This window comes from Azolla caroliniana, unplaced genomic scaffold, assembly GCF_043228905.1.
Source record: "Azolla caroliniana isolate FFs.n. ecotype wild unplaced genomic scaffold, voAzoCaro1.0.p SCAF_3, whole genome shotgun sequence".
Lineage (NCBI taxonomy): Eukaryota > Viridiplantae > Streptophyta > Polypodiopsida > Salviniales > Salviniaceae > Azolla > Azolla caroliniana.
In genome coordinates, this window is record NW_028230438.1 from 23,496,638 (window position 1) to 23,514,530 (window position 17,893).

At 39.6% G+C, this 17,893-nt stretch overlaps 1 protein-coding gene across 1 annotated transcript; it reads right to left on the reverse strand.

Annotated features, from left to right (window-relative positions):
• Positions 1-3,044: 3,044 nt before the first annotated feature.
• LOC147866692 (G-type lectin S-receptor-like serine/threonine-protein kinase SD2-5) lies at positions 3,045-6,046 on the reverse strand. The gene is made up of 2 exons (XM_087317519.1): positions 3,419-6,046; positions 3,045-3,299 (listed from the first exon to the last, which is right to left on the reverse strand). The coding sequence occupies exons 1-2, from the start codon at positions 5,213-5,215 to the stop codon at positions 3,045-3,047; spliced, it is 2,052 nt and encodes a 683-aa protein (XP_087173645.1). The 5' UTR covers positions 5,216-6,046.
• Positions 6,047-17,893: the final 11,847 nt, after the last annotated feature.

A 17,893-nucleotide genomic window follows, 5' to 3' on the forward strand; every position in this document is an offset into this window, starting at 1 on the left:
GAGGGAGCCATTTCATGGCAATCAAGATTGCAAAAGACTGTGACTTTGTCAACCACAGAGGCTGGGTATATGGCTGCAATGGAAGCCGGAAAAGAAGTGATTTGGATGAGAGCCTTCTTAGGCGAACTAGGAATGAAGCAAGAAAGGTTCTTGCTTCATTGTGATAATCAGAGTGCTATTCATTTGGCTAAGAATGATGCCTATCATTCCCGTACGAAGCACATTCAAAAAGAGGCTGAGTATATGGCTGCAGTGGAAGCCGAAAAAGAAGTGATTTGGATGAGAGACTTCTTAAGCGAACTAGGAATGAAGCAAGAAACGTTCTTGCTTCATTGTGATAATCAAAGTGTTATTCATTTGGCTAAGAATGTTGCCTATCATTCCCATACGAAGCACATTCAAAGAAGGTATCATTGGTTGCGAGAGAAAGTGGAAGAAAATGAATTTACTTTAGGAAAGATCCATACTAATGAAAATGGATTAGACATGCTCACAAAATTTCTATCTATGGAAAAACTCGTTGTGTGCCGAAAAAGGATTGGTTTGATTGACTCTCCCCCTACAGGAGTGAAGGGGGAGTTTGTTATGTAAAGGCGTCCCTCCTTGCGGGGGAGTTGACCGAAAAGTTGACTTAAGAGTCGGCTGGTCGAAATTGGCTGAGAATCCAAAATGAGTCGACTGACCAAAAATAGCCGAAAAGCCGTAAAGAGTAGGCTGACCGAATTTGGCTGAAATCGATCGGAGAGCAAAAAGAATAGTCAAATTGCCAAAGAACCGCATTGGGGGTCGATTGACCGAATTCAAAGAGGAAGCCGAATTGGAACTAAGTTGACACATATATATATACATATGTCTTCTTATACATATGTATGAAATGACTTAGTATATATATACTAACAAGCCTAGTAGTGTGTCTGTATGTGGGATAACTCACTAGAAGTAAACAATGAGATAAAGGGGGGGAAACATACATAACGTATGTGAGTAAGTGAGAGACATATATATGTGAGTGAAAAACGAGTTGTCTTATAAGCGTGACTCAGAGAACGACTGAGTATATACACAGTAGTGGCTGTGCCAGAGAGAATACTCAGAAGTTAAGTGAGAGAAGAAAGAAGAGTGAAACAAAAGAGAAATAGAGAGAAAGACAAAGAAGCTTTGGAAGCTTCAAAGGGGAATAGACATCTACGTGTTAGGGTTTGGAATGCTCATCAGAAATTGTGGTTTCAGAGAACATTCAGATAAGATCAGGTGCTTTCATTCTATGGTTGTATTTTGTCCTCTATTATAGTGGAAATCTTTGTTCTGTGGTGTTTCCCTGAAATCAGGGTTTTCCACGTAAATCGTGTCCTTTGCTTCATTTTTCTATTTGTGTCTAAGTTTAATATCGGAATTTGTCTGAGTAAAATTTTGACATATAACAAACACATAATAATTGCCTACAGAGGAAAGGCTTCCATCAATCGCCACAATTAACAACTACAAGGACAGACCAATTTCACAAAGGATCGCCCCTTTTTTGGTGTTCCATATTCTAGCCTCATGGCAGGGAAGGTACACCTTTGTGCCAGATTGCAACGGTATGCAACAGAAAGTACATACGAGATTGGCACTCTTAACTACTGGTAGAGCCTCAATTGGTCCACAACTTTTGACTGAAGCTGTGCCACAGGACTATGCCACTGAACCCGTTTCTCCATCAAAAAGAAGTCAGGCAATGTGTCTGAGACACTCTTTCCATGGCAGCCACAAACATCAGGTGTTCATGTATGTACCCTGACACTTACGACAGTCGTAGAGCTAGGTCCAAGATACCATATAGGCAGTCAAGAGCATTGACGTTGCATGTTATGTTGCACAATAAATGTCACGATATGAATCAATCTTAAGACAAGTCTAATTGGTCGTTAGAAGTAATGGTTAACACAATTGGAAGTAGACAAAAATGCCCATGTTCACCCACTCTCTTTGGTCTTTATATAAGTTGAGAAATCTTGTAGCAACATTGGCAGGCTTTGGAGCATGTTGGCGGAGATAGCCATATTGGTATTACCATATGCAGATGATATTTTGCTGATTTCTCACTCTCCACTGTAACTGTACATAAAATGATTTCTGACTCTCCATAGAGGACTACTTTAAAGGTATTTTTGTACAGAATTACTTTTTTGTAAGCTTCTACAAAATAAAAATAAAAAACCTTCTATTAAGGATTTGTTCCACTCCACAAGGTAATGGAATACAAAGACCACAATGCTTGAGATTGTTGTTGTTAAAATTAAAAAACGTACGGAGAGTTGTTAAACGACAACAATATGGCCAAAATACCATCTCCAAACAGTAAAATCCAGCCAAATGTTGCAAAGTATAGTGGACCGTGTTGGAGGGTGGCAGCTCTAGACTTGCACACTCTTTCATCTTTATTATTTCTGCTCTACATTTTCTCTCTTCCTAGATTCTTCTCTCTCTACATTTTCTCTCTTCCTAGATTCTTCTCTCTCTACAATCTGCAACTCTTTAAATGCCTTCTCTCTCTAGAATCTACAACGCTTTAAATGCCTTTTCTCTCTTTTCCACTTTTTCCAAGATATTCCCTCTTATTCCTAGTTTATTGTACCTGTTTGGTAGTACAAGAGTCACTTAACTACCAAACAACCATTTGGCCCACTTTCCCCAATTCTATATAAATAGGCTATACCAACCTCTTTTATAAAGACTTTTACTTTTGCTACTACTTATAAACAACCTCTACTCTTTGCAACCTTTTTTTCTATTGATGTCTAACAACCTTCTCACAACTTGGTTGTGTTTATTTTGTTCTAACAACTGTTACATTGCTGCTATTAACAGCTTTTCTCACAGACCGACTAGCTTTAGTATATGGATCCTCTATACCAGATCCATCATTTGCTAGCTATAGTTTCCTCACCATTTGAACGTTTACCTTTGCTAAGATATTAAAATCTCCCCTTGTTTCTTATATGTCTCTACTCCTAGACAAAAATTCAGCCATCCAAGATCTGTTGTATATTCCATCAATCAACTCAAGAAACCACCTCCCATGGCAAGATATGCGTTTGGTCCTTATTGTTTTCCTCCACACTACGGGGGCTATTTCGGAATATCCATCTGTCCAGAGAACCATTCTCCATGAATTCATACACGAGAAGGCGATGAGTCCCTTCTGCACAGAAACCCCTCAGCTGGACAAGATTGACGTGACTCAGACTGCCCAGTGCAGCTACCTCTGTTCTGAATTGCTTCTTCCCTGATGCTGCAATGGTTGCCCGCTCCGAAAACTGGATTAATCACATAAAAAAGTGTAAGTAATATGAGTGATTCAGAGAACTGGATTGATGACATTAGGAAAACCGGAACTAGTGTGGCCGTATATATATATATACAAAAAGTGGCTTACCGAGAGCTGTTTCACTGCTACTTTGATTGCACCAGTGCTCTTGGTGTCCACATTAATGGTATGATTCTGATTTCGATGAGTGGAGGGAGGTAGGATAAGGCCTTCGTAAACGGCACCTGAACCCCCTTTTCCTAGCTTCTTGCTGAACCCCTCTGTGGCAGCATCTAGCTCCTTGTAAGAGTATCTAGGAGGCAAGCCAGGTAAGCTTTCCAGGAAAGCCTCTTCTTCTGAATCAGGATACTCCACTGCCTTCCTTGCTGGTCTTTTACCAATGAACACTCCCAGAATTGCAAGGCCAATGACCAGAACACCTAACCCAACACTTAGGCCGATGATGACATTCTTGGGGATTCCATTGCCATTAGAAACACCAGGTGTAACAGGTAAGTGTGCGACCCTGAGGTAGGCGGTGACACTGGGGTTAGCACCAGATTGCATGGTCTGAACTTGGTCATATAGATGGCAAGCCTGGGTGCTGTTGTCGTAAAAGGCTGCAGTGCAAGAGCAATTGGGCAAGCATAAATTAGTGCATTCTTGGGCATTCATCACAAACTGAGGTTCCATGTATGTATTGGCAAAGTAATCCACCCCTGGCACCTCCAGAAATTGATGTTCCGTAGCTATGCTGCAATTCAATGGAGTGGTGAGGCGACATCCCTGTCGAAGATCAGATGAGTCCAAGGGCGTGAAGAGACTTGGGCAGCTGCAAGTTTGGACAGAGCTACAAAGGCTGTTTACACTGCAGTAGGAGGGTAGCTTACAGTAGGTGCTGAAGAATCCTTTGAAAAGTTCATTGTCGAGTTGGAGGCCATTATCAGAGAGGAGAAAGGAGTCTATGTCACCTGTGGGCATGAGACGCAGATATCGGAAGCCGGAACCGCCCAAACGGGTACTAAAAGAGATGCCATGAATTGTGAACCCTTCAGTTTCTGCTTGACACTGGGGAGTAATCACAGAGCCTTCTTGCTCTAGAGTAACCCCTGATCCATCTGCGTTATAAATCACCTCAGTGCGGTTGCAAGCAGAGTGCAAAGCCATGGTGAGGTTACTGACAGCGCCTTGTGCATAAGTGATGAGCTCGTAGGGTATATTGGTCTGTTGCTGATCGAAGGTTGCATAGAGTACAGGGCCACCAGGCTCAGCTCTGAGGACATAATGCCCAGTGGAAACATCATCCAGTGACAGGCGTGCTGTGACAGTATGGTTAGGCCTAAGGGCCTGTCCTGCGAGGATAAGATCTGTAGGGTAATCGTAGCTCTGCCAGAGGGTGGAGTTCCTGTCGTCTTGCATCACAAGATTCCCCGTGCTATTCATCAGGACACTATATATTCCTGGAGGAGAAGACCAAACCACACTGGTAGAAGAATTAGCATTAATAGAAGTATTGGCAGAGGTTCTGTTGATGGTGGTGCTAATTGAGGTGTGGTCTTGAAGTATGATCTGTCGGTCAGGGTAAATGAGGTTTAGGGTTGCGTTGGGCGAGACAGGATGGTCTCTGTTGGCAATCCAAACGATCGTAGTGTTGAAGAGGGTGCTTAGGATGACGAGAAGTCGTTGTGTGTTGTTTTGATATGGTACGAATTGCCATGTGAAGGACCCATCCTGACTAAGAAGGATCTGGACGTTCGTATTCTGTGCGGTAGCTATGGTGGTGTTGCGATCAGGTATTGATAATAGGTCAGGAATTGTGGTGGCACTGTAACATGGTATGAGGATGAGATGTAGAGAGGCAGCTATGATTGGAATGGTGAGTAAAAGAGCTATGAACATCTTGCAGTGTGGATGAGGAGGATACATCGTGATCGCGTATCAACTGATGGGCGAAAAACAGGTTTAAGTGAAGGAAATTAATCTGAGCAGAAAAAGAAGAAGACAGTAGAAGACCCTATGCAGGTATCATGTTGGGCAGCATGGTGGACATGGAGAAGAAGAAGAAGAAGAAGAAGATGGAATTAGTATTTGGGCTTTAGCTGCTTACCAGATCCATTATAGATAACTGGATATTCAATTCAATGGAGCTTCATTACCCAATGATGATTCCCAATATACAAAGCAACAAGAAGCATTGAATAATCCTGGGAAAGAGATTTAACTTCCAAAGACAGGGGGGGGGCAAGAGAAATGGATGACAATTTCAAAACGCAAGCATTATATGGATTATGAATTGGTTGGAGATTTCTGGTCTCCAACGCAGAGAGGATGAGATTTTTTTTAATGTTTTTCTTCCATCCTTTGACCTAATTTTCTTCATTGCTTGTAAAGTATCTGGTATGGTGCTAAACGATCAATCTCTGAACACTGGTAACCATCTACCCTCATTCTTCCAATGAGACTTTGAAACCATGGTTGATACACAGTTCATCCAACCATACTAAAGCTACGAATGTAACGTGCCTTGCGTGTTCTCACTTGTTACACGGTTTGTAAGTAACAAGACTGAGTTTTTTAAGGTCACCACATTCATGCAAGCCATCCTCCAAGCTCAAATGATAAGGCGGATTTAGAAGACACAAAAGGATAAAACATTTGGTACATTTCTTGATGAACCATTTCTTTTAAATCCATTTGTTGCTACTAACCAAAGATTATAGTCATGAGATCAATACGATGCATGTCATCATTAGTTGGTATTAGCCGTAGATTATGGTCATGACCCTGTGAGATAAATATGCATATATTGTATCAAAGAGGCACTTTAGAAGTTACTTGTCTATGAACAAAAAACAAACATATGCCCTCCCTCCCCCTTCCTCTATCTGTGTTGACTAACTAGTACGGGTTTTCTAGACAAGTTTTCCAAGGTTGTGTAACATTTTCAAAAAGGTTTGGACGTGTGGACACAAACCTCTGAACCCAGTCATTGCTCTCAAGGGACACACACCCACACCCCCCACCCCACACATGGGCAAATCAAAGAGAGGAAGGGAAGCTTTTTCCTTGACTTTTTTGTCACCAGTTCTGCAAAAGAAAGGAAGACTAAGAAAAAAGAGAGAGGATGGAGATGTGCCAACAGACTAAAGTGAGAAAGAGAGAAAAAAGAGCTCCTATGATAATGTTTACAGACATAAAGAATGATTACTGCCCATGGTCCATTATCCTCTTTGCATGGACTTCTGCATCAGTCTGAGGAACATGGTACACAGGGCCATTTGTACCCACAGAAGCTTCTAACATAACTTTTTGAAGATGACCTACCAGAGCGAACATTTTTATATTCTCCACTCTCTTCATCTGTGTGTAGCCTTGAGCTAATATTATGGTTTGCACTTCTCTAGGGAACCATCAGCCTTGTACTTCTGTCTTTCAAACCCATCGTGCTCTAATCACCTCCCAACATAGAGACCAATTGACCAAGCTTCTAGTTTTGTTTTCTCTATGATTCGGATTTCTGCATCCATTGCCAATTTCCATACATATTCTGCCAACACTTCAGCCATTGATGATATACTCCCCTACTTTGAAGATTTCAACTATTAATCTCATAATGAAGGCTGTCCACTTCAAACACCTTTTCATCTATGCTCCTAGATCATCTAGACTAATCCATTGGTTGGTATCATAAAATGTCTAATATATATCATTGATGGCATTTCCAAATCACATCTCCCACCCAAATTTCATGAAAAATAAGTCAAATTCTAGGTAAAACAATTTCTCAGATAATAAATTGAACACTAAGCTAGTTACACTAGAGGAAATTAGAGAAAACCTGTAGTTGAAGTCCCAGATGTTCTCGAGCATATTGACGGAGAACGTCGAGGACAATTGGCAATGAAGGCAACACACTACTTGACAATCCACCAAAGAGATCATTTGCTTTCATCAATGCCTCATGCCCAGAAAGGATGTGTTTAGGACATAATGTCTGCTAAGTTATAGCAGGATTTCCTGCTGATGTAGCAGAGGTGATCTTTCGATGAACTTTGAGCGGGAAATTTGAATTTTTTGGCGCCAACGGCTATTTCGTGGCCCGTAGGATGATCGTAATCAGCGAGAATCGCGGTGATTTTTTCCTTGCAACGGCTAAATCTCAACAATGCTTAGCATTAACCGGACGAATAGCTTGCTAATGTCTGGGTGATTAAGGGGGTGCGGGGGGGGGGGGGGGGGGGGGGGGATTAAAACTAAAAAAACAGAAAATTAACTTAATGAAAATTTTAATTAACATGGTTTCCTTTCGATTTCTTCCCTCATTAAGTGGGTTGCCTACGAGTGTTTGATCACTCAAAGTCGGCTTCAAGCGTCGATCGTATCCCAGGCAGCAGCGCCAAATAGATGTGTATGATCTATGTATTGATGGAGTTAACTCCTTGATGTCATTCGCGGAGTTCGGGCCGGCGTATACCCTTTTGATGGCGATTCGGGCGAAGATGGTTGTCGGACACCTCCGAGCCTCACACTCACTTAACAATTAATAGATGATTAAGCATGATATCTCTCTCACTCTCTCAAGCTCCCTCTCATAGAAAAAATAGGGTAATGAATATAGAGAATAGGAGTAATGAATCTGTTATTAACCCTCTTTGCTAAGAGGTCTAACACCAACAAGGAAGCGATATTAGTGTTCTCTAACTAAACACTTCACTAATCTCTCTTAAGCTTAAAGGTTACAAGAAAGAGGAGAGGAACCTCTAGCTCTTAATTAATAGGGAGATCTTTATAAATGGAAGAACCCTTACAAAGTCACCACCATGTGGTTTATATAGCATTTACATTTAGGGTATGGACTTTTCACACTTGGATGTCCTTTAGCCCTCTTGTCTCTTGCCATTCCCTCTTTGTAGGTCCTTTAGCCATACTATGTCCTTGTTGATGCGCTCTTCTTCACAACTGGTTGTGGTACAATCCAAGTGCTTAACAAATGACGCTTCTTAAACAAATGTATGCATATACAATACATTTGTATTTCTTACTCCAAATCTACCTTCTCTTTGTTCTTGGATAAGATTTTCCCACACTTTTTGTATTGCAAGCTGCCATGACAAGTCCTCTTTATCGTTGCTTTTGGGAGAGTTCAAGTCAATAGTCACATTACTTTACGATGAAAGGTTGGGTGCAAATAGTGCATGATGAAATGACATTCCTAATTATAAAAGATTTAGTGTCAACATTGAATAGACCAAACCAGCTGTAAATTGAGATTCCATTGAAAGATGAAAATTGACTCACCAACATTAGTACAAACTTTAAGAAGAGGAGAAAGCAACAACTTAGGATCCCCGTTGTGGCATACAATTCATTAGGAGAACCTAAACAAAGGAAATAGCACAATTTATTCATCCAATAAAGATTTGAAACCAAAAAGTAAAATTAAAGCAAAGTCTAAATTTATAAGCAATCAATGCACTTGGCCAAAAGAGAAATGGACCAGGTTAAAGTCAAGATTGTTCCCAAATCTCACCGGGAAAGGATGTTCTAAGGGCTTATAGTTTTTGAACCATTCAACTCTTGAGGTAAGGTGACATGTGGCACCTACATCAAGAATCCACATTGAAGTGGAAGAGTGAATAAATGAAGTCAGGGCCATGAAGGCAATGAAGGAATCTTCATTGTCCTCATCGGAATTTTGGTCACTATGATATATGTTATCATTTTGATCATAGTCATCATGTGATGCATTGTAAGATTGGTCTTCTTTATATGTTCTTTTCCCTTTGTTGTTAGAATTCCTATAACAATCTTTCGTTTCATGTCCACTCCTTTGACAATTTTTGCAAAAGGATTTAAGGAACCTGAATTTGTTATGATCTCTTGAATCATTAAATTTGGAGGTTCATGAATAAAATTTGGAGTTAGTAGGTTGGTATGTTGATCTAGGTTTATTGTAAGGTTTTGTATTGTATTTTGGATGTTTGATATAAAGTGCGGTGTGAGATGAGGAGGGTTGATTTATTGCCCTACGAAATATGTTTTCTTGTGAGATTGATGCCACTAATGTTGGGACACTAATGTTGACTGATGAGGATTTTGTGGTTATAAATGGTTTCCATGATGGGGGTAGGGCGGCTAACAAGAGGGCAGATTGAACGGAACTTGGCAAACTAAGTCCTGAAAGGATCACATCATCAAGCCAAAGTCTCCAATTTTTGACAAATGTGTCAACATCATCATTTTCATTCATATTCATATTTATTAATGTTTTTAAATTGGCAACTTGGGACGTAACGTCCGTATGGAGGTAGTCAACCTCTAATCTATCCCATATTTTTTTGGAGGTAGTCAAGGTTCTCAGACTTCGCTTAAGTGTGTCCTCCATATGAAGGAGAAGTTCTAAGCGAGCATTTAGATCACGTCACATCCACGTTTGCACATCGAGTGCATTTGTGGGGTCATGAATGTCAGGGCACACGTCGGTTCCATCCATGATATTTAACAAATTATATTGTTCTAATATAATTTCCATGGTCATACGCCATGGTTGATAGTTTTTATCATTCAATTTTTCAATGTTATAAGTGTGAGATGATACCTGGGCGGCATTTGCCGCCACATTCGCTATCGGTCCCGTGTTTGACATGGTCGAAAAACGTTTCTTTGATTCACACGTTCGTTATTGACACCGCGAAAAAAATTCTTGGTGGGGTTGGGCTCCTTCACCGCTCTGATACCATGTAGGAATTAAGAGATGGAAAGAGAGGGAGAGAGGGGGAGAGAAAGAAACTTTTATTAATGAAGAATTTGTCTCTCTCTACAACCAACCGACCACACAGAGAGATATTGTGGTGGTTATAGGTGCACCCTATTTTTGGAGTGCACCTTTTCATATTGTTTAATATCCTTTCGTTGTGTCTATTTTTATATTTATTTATTGTAACTAATTAGTTTATTGCAACACAGAAAGCCATTCCATATGTGAATTTTATCATCCGTGATTTGGCCATGGCAGCTAAAGTTGGCAAAAACATGCTTGCTCCCTCTACATCCTTTCTTCTAGCAAACCATTGGTTGATTCCCCAGTTCAAAGTGAGGAAATTAGACAATTCCTAGGATTGTAATCGTCGTAGTATTATAAGATAGAAGATATTGGAGGCTTCGGAAGAATGGCAAGTTAGGTTGGCGTCTGTATTGGCAAACAATGGAGGTCTCACCGACCATAACGTCAACGAGAAGTTCCGTCTCAAGCACCATATATGAGAAAACCACCCATGCAAGGGCGGATCACATTGCATGGTTGTGCCACAAGCACTACAAAGAACATAGGGCTTCCTTAGTAGGGTAGAATATCATATCTTCAGCTTTACTAATGTGGGGGTGAGACTAGCACCATATCCATACAATTGGGTTTAATCGCTAGTGTTCTAGGTCATGCTTTTGAATTTGAATTGTATAACTTGGTGTTTTTGCTTCCTAACTCAACTAATAGTTGGTATATGCTTGATGGGTTATACATTTCCCTAATCTAGAGTTGATATACCTTTTTTTGATTCAATAATCTTGGCTATTGATTCTCTATCATGTACATTGCAGTTCATCCTTTATCAACACCTTAGACAAGGAAGAGATAATGCATGATGATGTTATTATATATGTGTGGGCATGTGCATAACATTATGTTAGGACCACATCACGAATTTTTATAACATGTGTGCAACATAGTTGAGCTAAAAGAGTTAGTTTTGATTTTTTTAGGAGTAATTTTGATCATTCTGTAGAAAACAACAAAGGGGTGGAGGTGCAAACTAATACCACCTTAACTGGATGATGCCATCAAGGAACAAAAACATGTATAGAGGACATATGCAACTTTCTCAAAAGTAAAAAAATAGTGTCCATGTAATTTTCTGGAGCCAAAATGCCCAAGGTTATGGATGAATTCTTATATCGATAACCCCTTCTATTACCTTGTAATTGCTTACATTACAATGAACAAACACAATGACGAAGGATGTCCAACAACAACCAACATGAGGTGGGAAAGTTTGATGACAAAAATAGTGGCTTATGGGATGCCCAAATTCAAGATGTCGTAGAATAATCCCAACAAAGCATAGTGATTCGTACAATGACAAAGTCACAAAATATGCTAGAAGGAGAATGGGAACTATTGGACACGAGTCAGCGAAATCAACCCATCCACATACACTTGTGGGAAACGTATATTTTGAATTGCACCACCAAACCTCTAGTGTACCCTCTATAGGTGGGACACAAAAATACATATGAACATAAAAATGGGTCGACAAAGGTGATTCATATTGAATTAGCTCTTCATCATGAGCACAAAGGAATATGACCTAGTTGTTGCCCACCACATGAACACCATCAAAAGACTCCTTGAAAAGTTTTGGGTCGAAGAACACAACCATGGACAAAAAGGTGATGTTGTTGGCTCTACTATCCACCAGATTATGTGGGTCATCCATTCTTTTGTATAGTTGATAGAGGTAACCAGTAAACACATCAAAAATACTCTTATGGAATTGTGGCAAAAGAAATGCGTAGAATGTCTATGGGCCAATCATTGTGTTTCTAACTGGCATGAAGTGCACACCATCAAATCAGATTGTTTCTACCAGAAATATCCGAAGGGAACCTGCAATGAATAAACAATTTGACGAGCTGATACTTGCAACATCTCGCAACAGTCTAAAATCAAGAAGACTTGGTCTAGAGGCATATATAGCACACATTGGGGAAAACCCAAATACTGATTGTCTGATTGCTAGTGGTGTGCCAATCAAAGAAGCATAGACCAAATGTTTGGAAAAAATCAAAGACTCGTCCAATATGTTTTTGCACATCATAGAGATCGAGAAAGCTCTACCATAAGTTAAGCAATGCCAAGGAGTAAAACAACATAATATGTGGGAATGGCAATATCTGATTTTAATCCGATTACCATACCATGGTCCATAACTCCATCATCTTGAAGCAAGTGAGACACATAGTCAACCTACATCGAAATCGAATATCCGGTGGAATGTTATCCAACAAGAGATATCGTACCATCTTCTCCGAGAATAGCTTGGCAGATTTGAAATGGAAAACACTTCATTTTAATGTGCCCCTTGGCAATATTAAATTTGAGAACAAGAATAATAATAGATTCCAATTTAAAAACTAATACCAATCATACACACACACACACACACACACAATCTTAAACAAGAACCTTCACCTGTACTTGATCATATATGTGTGCACTTAATTATATATTCTTTTTGATATCTTGTTACTTGAACAAAAAGAAACCACACACTATCGTCCCTACAAGGATTTGTACATAATCATCTCATTTGTAAAATTTTATAATTAATGGAAGGAGTTTTTTTTTTGGAAAAAAAAAGAAGAAAAAAGAAAAGAAAAAGAAACCACACACTATCTTGTGCAAGTAAATATATATTCTTTTTTATATCTAGTTACTTGCACTAGAATCCAATCACTATTAATGGATGTAGATAAAGTGAAGGGTCTACATAAAGTTTGTTGTTTAGTGTAGTGTTGAACCTAGAAAAAGAAGAAAATGTAATTTTTCCTTTATTTGACACCATTCTCTAATAGGACAAACCTTTTAATGTTTTAGGTATCTACTGAGAGTGTAAAGGAGAGTAAGTATGTGGTGCTTCTAAATATCTTATGCGAGTAAATATACATTCTTGTTGATATCTAGTTACTTGCACTAGAATCCAACCATTATTGTTGAATGTAAGGGTGTATGTGATAATTTCTTGACCCGATAGGATGATGATATATCTTTTTGTTAAGGACTATCAATTTGTTAGCATTGTCGTGATGTGGTAGGTATAAAGGTAGACCATAGAATATAGAGAAAAAGGGGAAAGGGGGGGACAAACACAAAGATGTAAACATGTATATATGAAACCAATAATATAATACCAAACAATAAAGTACCAAATGGTTAATTGCAAAGCTTTCCTTGACTTGGGCATTAGCCCGATTGGAATCAAATCTTCGATAATTACAATGTTATTCCACAAAAAAAGAGGGAAAATTTACTCTAGGCAATCCATGAACAGGTTAAAAGTCCTCCCCACAACATCACACTCTCCTTTGTTCAGGTCCCCAAGGGTCTTGCTAGAATAGCACATGCACATGTGTCATCGCAACGGTGTGATGATCAGCCATTTCAAAATATATGTTGAAACAATGGTAAGCTTGGAAGAAAATTATTATTTGATTTAAAATTTGAAAACTAAATAAAGATATTATATTTTTAAAAAGCTTTGGTCACAGTGGTTAATGTGTGTCTTCATCTCATGCATTTGGTATGATGCCATAGAAGAATTTGGCTACACTTATTTTATGATTCTAACTTATGCTAATCTCTATGGAATGAGCACAAGCTCAACAAAAACATCAAGAAGGAAATGATATAAGGACCAATGACCTAATGCAAAACCCCACCTTTAGATCACATAGCACAAAATCTATGAATATAACATATCTAATGTACAAATCCTAATATAAACAGAATATGTGTATAACACACTGCTCAATACATGTCACTTTTCTATCATGTTGTAATTTGTTATAAGCAAAAAGATGACTAAAAGGGAGGAAAAACCTTCACCCATTCAAAGTACAAAAAGAGTGAGCGTTTTATTATAACACAAAGGTAATTATTGTTTAGATACATAAGCATACTTGTGTACTAAGACAAAATTACATTGATGTTAGCAATCGAAACATTTGCCCAAATACTAGTAGGCACATTTTCAAAGCAATGAGATATGTACTTACTGCCTTTCTTTTGTCAAATCTCTGTGGGCAGGACATAATTCAGTTTAGAGGGAATGAATGGTGTGTGTCATCCATTATAGTGTTTGTCACATAGCCATGCGACTTGATTATTACCGTCTGTTTCCTTGTCTGTGGCAGGCCTGAGAAGGAACTTATCATATATGATTTTATGTGTGGCACCCCCGTATTTCTCCTTCAATATGGATGCCAAGCATTTCTGCCATTCTTCAGAAGACTGCAATATTGTGGGCCAGACATGAGCCTGGTTGAATTGGATGCTTGATGACGAGGTTGCAGGCATGGCATCTCTGAATCTATGACCAGTATTGGAGATGATAGGGTACATTGCCTCTGTTACCGATCTAAGTGAATCTGGTATCAAAACGCCTGCCATGGGAATCACAGAGCTAATTCCAAGCTTAGCAACTGTAATCAAAATCCACGCCAAACCGTTGATATATGGAAGGGCTTTCTCCAGCTCCTCTGACAAAGAAGTAATAGTGATGCCGGGTTGATTTTCTACGAGGTGCGGGGACTTTGTGTGCTCGCAACATAGCTGAATTCTCAATGATGAGATATGGCCCCCTGATATCTTAGTCACCAGCTTCCTTATTTTGTTCACACCATCACTAGTAAGGACGGCGAAACGGGGTAGCTGCCTCTCAGCTTCAGACTCCACCACAAACTTCAGGAACTTGTCTACAGCTTTTTCAACCTTGCTCACCACATCTTCCCTCATACCTTTAAGCTTGCTCTGTATTTCTTCCAACTTCTTATGCACGATTGAGAACTCTCGCGCAATCATTTTTTCCATCCAATCAAATTTGGGCTCTAAGGCTCGTTTAACCGCCATTGCTGTTCTCTCGCAATCATCGTCCTGCATATCTAAATCTTGGCTACATGATTCCGAGGTAGTCACGGTCACACTGTGGTGAAAACTCTGATGTTGGGCCCCATATCCATTGCCATCATCATCCATCTCCAACAGTATAGCTTTCACCTCCTCAAGCCATGCTTTATGAGACATGACGACCTCTGAGTAATTCTTGGAGCCGAGGATATCAACAAAGGAGTTTGTTGTATGAGTACCGATATAATTGGTTTTCCTCCCAACTTATGTGATATTCTTCCTTACCTTGCTCAAGTTGCTTCCTCAACATTTCCTTCAATGTAGTTATTTCCATGCATTGATCTTCTCTATGTTCAGCCTTTGATGGGTCATGAAATGAGTCAGGGCGGATGACACTCTCGATCAACTTAACCCCTTGGATGCCAGTGGGTTGCGCACATATTGTGATCAAACGATTGACCACATTCTCCTGCACATAGTTTAAATATCCTTCTGTGTGCATTTGTTGAGTATTAGAATTTGTTGCCCGAACTAGGACATCTATCACGTTGTCTGATTTGGCTTTACAGAACACCACAATAATGTCCATGTTTTCAACAGAGATGAAAATGAAATCTTTGCCAAGATTGATTTTAACAAATTTATTCTCTTCTTTAAAAACATTGTTAAATTCCACTTGAATCCTTGGGAACAATCCTGGTGTAAGAAAGGTGAGGTTTTTGTTTTCACACTCCAATCTTCTACCCATATATACATATAATGGATTATGGCCATCTGAAGGGCTTGCAATGTTTGAGGGTCTCCATTGGAGTTGTTGATCCATACCGGCAAATGATCCTCCTTCGATGGGATTTAATGTCAACGTGGTTGGGATAAAGAACTCATCCTCATCCCTAGTTGACATGTCAAGGTTATCCTTGACCTTGCAACAAAGGTGCATTGATTCCATCAAATCTACCAACAAAGACCCCGTCACTTCTTTTTCAATGACGAGTTCCAAAATTCTTTGTCGGAAACCTCGATTTGTAAATCCATCAATTTCCAATGTAATATCTAATTTTTTCTTGCAATTCGGAAAATGTATCAAGTTCCCCATGATTTTATTGCAGAACCAGTTGGGATCAAGAACGATGTGAGCTTTATTGTGTACATATATGATGATCCCTGACTCGTTCAATGACAAGGCGATTCCTTCTAATATTTTATCAATTTTACCTTCATCGTAGTTCAGAATGGAATCTACACTAGGCTTGCAGATTCCACTAAACTCTGACCATGTAATGATTCGTTGGTTTGATGCCTTTAAATGCTTTGATAGATGTCCACTTACCTGTGTGCAGATGTCGTAAACCATAACACCTTGGAGCATTTCCTCGGCAATGCCAAAGATACGTTCAGAGAGACTTTTGACGGAACCCCTCTTTCTTGCATCCACTTCGAAAGTGGTGTCTTCTATCTCAATGACCTCTTTGAACTCAGATCGAAGTGAAGCGATTGTCTTTGAGACGGCAGACGCGATGAACTTCATTTGATCTGCGTGGGTGAAAACCAGGATCACTCTAAGTGCAATGTTGGATTTGCGGCTTTTGGAGACGAGGAACTTTAGCCAATACCTCAAGCTCACTTCAAATTCTTGCTTTGACTTCTTCACTTTAACTTCTTGCTCTGTTTTATTTTCATGACCTGGTTTTCTATTCTGGCTTTTCATGGGACTCCAAACAAACATGAACAAAGATGGGGCTTGGGAAGAGCTGGACCCTATATCAGGCAGCATACAGTCATGGAATACTCAGAGTATCGTAAAGGTCGAACCTATAGCCTTTGATGAGGAGGCTCCCGGGTGCGGCATCATGATCTGAAGCGTATGAGAGGGCCTCCACCCAACCCATCTCTTCCTCTTGGCTCAGAAGATTTCGGCCATGCAGGATCAGATGGACTGCTCCCCCACCAAAATTGGCAGCAGCCCGGAGGTACTCCAGTCTCTGTTCCGCAGTGGCACCTCCCAAATCAAGCATTATGTCTTTCATCCCCCACTCTCGTTCTTCTTCTTTCTCCTTGTCAGTATAATCCCAATACTTTATACTGCCATCATATTCATCCCTGTAACTGATTTTGTATGAGTGTGTGTGTGTGTGTGTGTGTGTGTGTGTGTGTGTGTAAATCAGGAACTACTTAAGCTGCCAAAGCTTCAAATTTTCACTAATTTGGCCACTAATTTGACCGAAATGGGCAGATAGTTTAATGACCACTTATATTAGTTGCAGAGCAGCAGTAGATTGGGAATATTTTATAATATCCCCCGCTTATATTAGTTGGGATTACAACATGATGAGCGAATGACAAAAGATGAGAGCTATATCTTCTATACATACTAGTGTATAGATTATTCCATCAATGTTGCTTGTGTGGCATAATGAAGAATGAATGATAATGGGGTGGGTTACTAGACTTATCGATTTTATCCTTTATTTAGGATTGCTACATAAGCTGATTACTGGCGATGACAACAGGATGACCTCGGTATTATTAACATTAGAAGGAGCCTCTACCTTTTGGAATATTAAGAATGTAGGTTATGATCATTTTTCGATTTATTGAAGGCTCTTTTCATCTACTTTCCTACCGTGAATATGGGTAGAAAAAGTTAGGACTCAGACAACTACCATAGCTCTGTCATCGTATAGTACGTGTGTGTATATAAACATTAAAGTATGTATTTTTTAAACCAAAAAGGATATACTTCATTAGTTTAAATGTGCAGAACTTAGATCCTTTTATCGGGTAGTCCTTGCCTAAATTATCCTATTATTCATGAGCGATCTCACTTATTTATCTTACACTTTGGCATATGTCCCTAGCCAAACTTTCATACACATCACCCGCAATTAAAGTATGTATTTTGTGTATGCATGCATTGTGATGTT

Bases quoted from the DNA above. Each gene is read 5' to 3' on its own strand.
- LOC147866692 (XM_087317519.1), bottom strand. From the start codon at position 5,215: ATGTATCCTCCTCATCCACACTGCAAGATGTTCATAGCTCTTTTACTC. The intron at 3,300-3,418 runs GTAAGCCACTTT...TGATTAATCCAG, and splicing joins TAGCAGTGAAACAGCTCTCG to TTTTCGGAGCGGGCAACCAT.